At 40.2% G+C, this 7,500-nt stretch overlaps 2 protein-coding genes across 2 annotated transcripts in view; both read right to left on the minus strand.

Annotated features, from left to right (window-relative positions):
* Positions 1-955: 955 nt before the first annotated feature.
* LOC137971844 (uncharacterized) lies at positions 956-1,762 on the minus strand. Its single transcript, XM_068818592.1, has one exon. It carries the CDS (start codon positions 1,760-1,762, stop codon positions 956-958), a length of 807 nt encoding a protein of 268 aa, XP_068674693.1.
* Positions 1,763-3,642: 1,880 nt separating this feature from the next.
* Positions 3,643-7,500, minus strand: part of LOC137971011 (E3 ubiquitin-protein ligase TRIM71-like) — a 5,089-nt gene continuing 1,231 nt past the window's right edge. Inside the window, exon 1 of the mRNA XM_068817704.1 lies at positions 3,643-7,500. This exon is cut by the window's right edge and continues 1,231 nt beyond it. Coding sequence (XP_068673805.1) covers positions 6,157-7,500 — 1,344 coding nt within the window. The 3' untranslated portion in view covers positions 3,643-6,156.

The following is a 7,500-nucleotide window of genomic DNA, read 5'->3' on the forward strand; positions in this document are numbered from 1 at the left end:
AAATGCTAAAATAAAGAAATAAACTTCAATTACCTTTACATACAGTTGTCATCGTCTGTTCTGTGCAATCGGAGGGCAAACTTCTGTCCGTTTTAGACGGTTTTGTGGCTTTCGAATTTTTACGATGCCGTTAGTTGTCATTTCCCTCATAAAGAGAAGAAAGGCTGGTGACTCGCGGCGATCTCGTCCAACAAATTACTCTCGTATCACAAAGCAACGGCCCGAATCGCCATAAAAACACCACAGCCTTAAGGCCAGATAAATTTCCTATCACATCAACTCAACTCCGGGACCACAGAGTGTTTTGTGACAAATAAATTCCAAATAATGTTCGACTTTCTTTAATCTTCCCATGCGTTCAGCTAGATATGTGGCTACGGCCGTTATAGCTTGATGGCGACCGTATTACATTCTGCACTCGCATTGGGCATGTGTTTTAAATTGTCCAATGAGAGTGCAGAATGTAATACGATCACCATCAAGCTATAACGGCCGTAGCCACACATTTAGCTGAACGCATGGGAAGATTATAGAAAGTCGAACATTATTTGGAATTTATCCGCTAAATATCGCTGTGTGGTCCCAGAATTGAGTTGATGTGATAGGAAATTTATCTGGCCTTAAGGCTGTGGTGTTTTTATGGCGATTTGGACCGTTGCTTTGTGATACGAGAGAAATTTGTGGGACGACGAAATCGCCGCTAGCCACCAGCCTTTCTTCTCTTTATGAGGAAAATGACAACTAACGGCATCGTAAAAATTCGAAAGCCACAAACCCGTCTAAAACGGACACGAGTTTGCCCTCCGATTGCACAGAACAAACGAGGACAACTGTATGTAGAGGTAAGTAAAGTTTATTTCTACATTTACAGTTTACTTTAGCATTTATAAGCTCAAAGTTAATTTTCCCATACAAAGGCTATAACTCGCATAACGAGCTTGGGCTCCCTGTGATTTTACAAATCAGCGATATGCTCAATGATGTTTCCGAATGGATCATGTTTGTTTTGCTGACGCCACAACCACTCCTGTAGGTAGCTTTCAAACAGAACCATGGATGTTCCTGTACGAAGCAAACTTAGTTTTACTCCCCACCATGTAATTTCAACGCTCACCACGCGTGTTCCAGGCAATATTTGCGCGCGGATAATTGGCAAGAGTGTCTCTTTCTCCCTGCGCTCCACTGGAACAAGGAAGCAGGCCTTGGTTTCGCGGCTAATACCACCAAAGACCCACTGTCCTTCGATGTAGCGACCTTTGTGATACTTCATCTTGCCAAACTTGGACTCATCAATCTCAACAGTTGTACCAGGACCGCCTATTGGCCCCGCATGTTGTTTCATTATTCTGTCTGCACAAACCTCCCGGCAATAGTTATAGCAATCTATCCCCGTTTTTGTCGAGGTGGTTTCTTCATCTAACGCAGTTCCTAGCACTGCTTGTGTTGTGGTGAATTTGTGGGCCCAAGCGTAAGTTAGGGCTAGTATTTTTTCAAGGGAAAGCATACTACCAGAAAACCATGACTTCTGGCGGATTGATGCTTGTCCATTGCAGTTTTTTCTAGAGCATCGCCAAAGAAATCCATCTCCCGATGCAGTTCGTCTTTGCCATTTGAGTGCGTTTTCGCACTCAGGTTTAGGGTATTTCATTGACGACGAGAATAGATTGTGCTCTTTGCACCACTCTGTGCACCGCTCGTAATCGACTAGAAGTCGTGACAGTTTCCATAAGTTTAAATTTGTAAATACATCATGAGCGGCCATTCTGGCTCAATTTTAAAATTCACAGTTTGATAAAAGAGAGGGGTTAACGTCGACTCAAAGATTTTATACAGCAATGAAATCGTGCAAAAAAAATGTCCCATAAAGGATGCCCCAATCACAAGGAGGTATACTCTTCCGTGCAGTGTGCTGTTATTAAGTGTGCGGCACGCCGGGGGATGAAAAAACAAGCAAGTCACACATTCACAGATATACTCGATTAAACTCCAAAAGAATTTTACTGGAGTTAACCTTAAGCCTAAAGAGTGTCTTCAGTTCTCATTAGGGTTACGGTTAGCATGATTAAGGGGTGAAGTTGTTTCAAAAGAAGCAAAACCAGTGCATTTCTTGGTGGTCGGCACGGCACGCGTATGTAATTACTTATTATTACTGGGTTGCCTCATGGCAAACCCAGTCAAGGTCTGCGTTTAGTTTGTTTGTTTTTTTTTTTTTTTTTTTTTCCGTGTCGGTAAAAGTCTTGCCTGTCACTCCCCTGGTAAGTGGTGTCTTTGTGGACAGAGCCTTCTGCAAGTATTTTCTTAGGATCGAGAGGGTAGTGGAACTGCGTAGATTTCTCTGGTGGACACAGTAGAATCATTAACTTAGCCTGCAATGGCGTCGAAAGTCATGTAATGCGAATGGCGTTTTAGTGGATCCTTAAACAAAATATACCCTTATGGAGCTCAATAATGGAAAGTTAGTTGGATAAAATAGGCAGGAATCTCAAAAGCGACGAGCACTGGACTTCGACAACAATCTATCGCCCGTCGAGACGAAATCAAAGTGAGCTATAATATTTACCTGAAGTACATGGTAATTTGACACGATTGAGTTTCTTGTCTTCACGCACGCAATGAAATAGGAAGAGGTTTTCGCCTCTAAGAGCAAATATGTTGTTTGTTTCAATAAATATTTCGCTGGAAAAGGATTCTGTGGTATTTTCTGCCTTTGTGAATTATAATATCATGTTGTGTATTGAATTTTCGAGCTTAAGGTTCAAATGTGATATGGGAGAAGTTTTTTAGTATTGCTCTGTAAGCAGGAAGGGTTCACAGGCCTGTTGGAAGCGTGCTTGAGTTTCAACAAAATGAGCCCCAAAATCAGTGAAAACTTGTGACGCAGATGAATAATAAAGTAGCTGCTATTTCCAAAATGATGGAATTACCTGGTGATAAATAACGTCGTACGCGTCTTGGAGAGTAAATTTTAACTTTGCATAAACAAGAGTTGGGCGATTGTGATCTTTGTTTTGACTTCGCTCATTTCATTGTCAAACTTTATAACACTTGACAGAAAAAGAAACTTACAAAAACCCGGTATCTTGCCATCATTTGACACAGACGCTTCACTGTTTGGCGAGTAAACATGCCGCGGTAACTTAATCACGGCGCCCGCTGAATTCCGGCCATGTCACTTTCGTTTTGCAATTTACTTGAACGTAGCAAAAATCTCCCAAAATGTTTGTCGCTGATCGTAACTTTTTATATTCTATATTCACGGTTCAAAATTAATGTTGCTTTCATGTCGTAAATATTTTATTCTCGATCGGCCGTCCGGGAAACTTCTTTCTGCTCTTTCTGAAAAGTGTGTATCAATAGTTATTTGCTTTTTCATCAATATTTGTTTTGCATAAAGCAAGCTAACAGAATCTGTACCTTGCTGAGTTCGCATTTGTTAGCGTTAATAGTATTTTCGGTCAGATGTTTCTGTTTTTATGAGAGGTTTATTGTTTTGGTCTCCCATCCTAACCCTAACCCCGCGAAACAGGGCTTGACTTCAGTGAAGTTTAGTATTACAAAGCTTTCAGATGCTCAGAGGGCACACTTGTGGTGAAAAGAAGTTGTGAGGGAACTTGAAAATTATCAACATGTCAGCCCAGAAGCCAATGTTTCTCACTTCTCTTTTATTTGTTATTCTTCAGAGACTGGAATGCTGTATTTCAATACCACACAATTCAGTGCCTTCTGATTTTCTGTAGCACGTACCACAGGCAACGCAGTGTATGCTTCACAGAAGCATCTAGTTGTTATGTAAATTGTCGTCCAGAATTCCAAACAAATATCATTATCAAGGCGTGAATTAGCAACTTGACACGTTAGCTCAGTGGTGAAAACATATTCCTGCTGTTAAGGGATAAAATTGTTCACTTTGTGATAGAAGCATGAAACTTGGCACAATTGTACATCTGTATATGCTTAATGATTGCCCCCGCAGGGATTTCGTCTGGGCGAAATCCCGAGGAGGCATCCTAGTAGCTTGCGCGTATATTAAAGACAGTATTTACAGTTCAAATATGCAGTCGGTATACTAGAAAAAATCTCGATTTGCTCGAACAGGGGCCGCGAGGAATCGGTAGGTAATGATGACGTTTCTATTGTTTGCGCCTGCAAGTACGAAATGGTTAGGATGACGTAAAGCAGAAAATCCCAAAGGGAGTTTCTGAGAGTTTGTGTATTGTGACATCACAATAAACAGGGGTAGCAGTTAATAATCCAAAGTCCCTATTTGCGGGGTGCAGAGTATTATGAAAGGAAGCGCATGGTTTAATATTTTGTGTCAGTCGCATCACGGCGTCTGTTCTCGCGGTTGTCACGCTGAGGAGCAGCTGATTTTAAGGTGAGAAAAACTGAACTTATATATATATATATATACTGTAGGAAACAGATAACATTTTTAAAAGACATGTTTCGGCATGCTTATGCCATCATCAGTTTAATGAGTTCCTAAGTGTGAACAGTTATAAAGTCTACGGGTAGATGAAAAAATTATTACAACATGACGTAATACAAAAGCGGGTACTATTTACAGCGTGACACCAAACATCAAGGTGTAAACTAAAACGTGAGAAAACTGTTGTAATGCGGCAATTGTTTGTTAAGTTCCGGTTTGATCTTATTTATATGAAAAGCTTCTTTGAGTTTTAAATCAATTGAGTTGGTGGCAGAATTCGCCGCTCGTGCGCCCGGCTCAATAAAAAACCGCCATGCTACGTAGGCTACCACCAATGTGGCACGGGTTCGATTTTTAGACTCAGCGTCATATGTGGGTTGAGTTTGTTGGTTCTTTACTCTGCTCCGCCGAGAGGTTTTTCTCCGGGTATACTCCGGTTTTCTTTTCTCCTCAAAAAACCAAACCTTAATGTGATGATTTGATTTGAATACAGTGTTCCCAATTTGTGCCTAATTTTTATACGCTCTGAGTGTGATGCTGTGGCATTCTCGTTGCTAGAAGGCCACGCCTGAATCACAATAATAAACAATTATTCGCCGAAGGCGAAGTGATTATCAGTGAATATTCACCGATAATCACTGAGCCTGAGGCGAATAATTCTTTTAGTATAAATACAAAAGGTGATTATTTCAAAAAAGAGAAAAAAAAAAACATTTCAACGCGAAATCATCTTCACTTACAGTGGCAAAACGACTACTGGCAGCCATTTTGTCCGTCGAGGTGATTATCGGCTGATAATCCGAGATAGCGAGCCAATGAGAGCGCGCAATTTTGTATAATCACCTGTGTATTTATACTAATAAACTGTTATTGCATGAGGTGAGAATTATCCTCTGTTTCTTTAAACGAAAATCGTTTTAAGACGTGAGAATTTATAAAATCGGCAGCGCATTGATCATCACCAACCTATAGCTAAATATAGAATTAGCCTCGGTAAAAGCCAAGGTGAGCTAAAATAAAAGCCTTTTGGGAGACTAAAAACCTACAATGTCTTTCAAATAATAACTTTTTCCTGTCCAAGAGGGCGTTTTTATTTTACAAAATAAAACACAACATCAATTAGTTCTCATGCAAGCTTAATGATTGTTGAGGTCAAGTGACTTGATAATAGAGGAGACTGTAAATTAAATTAAATGAAGTTTAAGATTTAAGTGATGAAATGAACTGGTATTTTGATTACAAGAGGAAAATCTGCGTTCATGGATAAAAACCGCACGGGAAAAAGTAGGGAATCAATAAAAAGACTTGACACAATATACTGCTATTAATTAAATGCAATGAGCACTCAGCTATCATACAATTGCATAGTACGTAAACAAGTTTCCGTCGAAAGTCTAAAGTAAAAAAAATTGGTTTTAATGGCAAAGCTCTTTATTTAAGCTAATTTTAATGCACTGTTCGAATGAACTTTGCACCAAATTTTCTGGACTACACTAACATAGTTTCGAAAAGTGACCTGTCTTCACTTCATAACAGGATTCTTTAATGATGACAAACCCATACTGACTTGGCCAGGCTATACATGCAGGAAAGATCTTTCCTGAAAACGTTTGTTCGATACAACTAGACATCACTTGGACGGGACACAGTAAACAACAATTTCAAAACTAGGAGCAAATACTTAAATTCCGGTAATGAGTCAATTAATCGCTATTATATAGTTTATTCTATTTCAAGATGGATACCTTTTTAGCTCCGGAATCGGTGACTAAAATCCGACCATCCGGTGTTGTGGCAATATTACGGGGTCTTGGCAGCTCACCAACACTTTTTCCGGTAAAAGAAGAACCTTTAACTGAAAGCTGGACAATACGATCGTTCCCAGAATCACAAACGAGAATGTTGTGATGATCAGTGCCGCATTTCTCAACACACAGGCCCCATGGTGAATTCAGTTGTCCGTCACCGTTGCCCTCCTCACCAATCTTGCATAAAAACTTGCCTGAGCGGTCAAAGACTTTTAAGCAGTTGTACCCGACATCAGAGAAAATAAACCTGTTTTCATGGAAAATGCATCCCAAGTGTAAGTGTAATTTTCCTGAGCCGCTGTCTCCAAATGTAAACAATAACTCACCGTCTTTTGTAAAAACCTGAATTCTTTTGTTGCCTACCTCGGCAACAGCAATACGTCCTTCATCATCTATGCAAACGTTAAATGGCTTTTCAAACTCGCCATCTCTTGACCCTTCACTTCCAAACGACTTCACAACATACCCTGTCTGCACGTTGAATTGTTGAATGCGATGATTAAAAGTATCCGCTACAAGAATGTTGTCGTCATCAACAAATGTCAAACCTGAAGGTCTATTAAGCTCACCAGATTTCTCCCCTTTGCGTCCAAATCTTCGCAGATACTTTCCTTCTTTATCGAACATTAGGATACAGTGCTTAACAAAATCGGTAACAGCGATTAGGCCTTTACTGTTCACAGCAATCCCTTCAGAACTTTCAAGAGTTTGTCCTTGTAAATCCAACTCACCCACAACTTTAAGCCGTCGTTCCTTTACTTGGATTAAGAATGGATTCTTGTGGAGTTTGACACCTTTTAAAGACACTGAAATGTTATATGTACCCTTAACTTTAGCTACAAATCTCGACGACAAAGTTCCATCTTCGTTTTTGCGTGTAATCAAACTTCCCACTTGTTCAGTGGGTTCCACGAGAACTTCTGGGTGAAACAATTCTCGGCGCATGAGTTTAGGACAGATAACCAACTCTGCTTCAACGCCAGCTTGAAAATCTTGAGTCAGACCTTTGATAGCTAACTCCTCGGTTGTAATAACACCCAGGGTTAATTTTTCTGTTTCAGCTGCTGACACAAACTTCAAATATGAACCAACCGGAAGTGTTGCCGGTATTGCAGTATTGTCAAGATCTTCAAATCGCTTTTCCAAGGTTTCTTTGCTTTGCATGATATCTGAGCTAGAACTCCTTTGAACCAAGTTGCTGGCATACTCTATGGCTTGATTTACTTGACTCAGCAAGCACTGAAGCTGATCCTTCGCTTCCTT

Source organism: Montipora foliosa, chromosome 9 (genome assembly GCF_036669935.1).
Source record: "Montipora foliosa isolate CH-2021 chromosome 9, ASM3666993v2, whole genome shotgun sequence".
Taxonomy (NCBI): Eukaryota; Metazoa; Cnidaria; class Anthozoa; order Scleractinia; family Acroporidae; genus Montipora; species Montipora foliosa.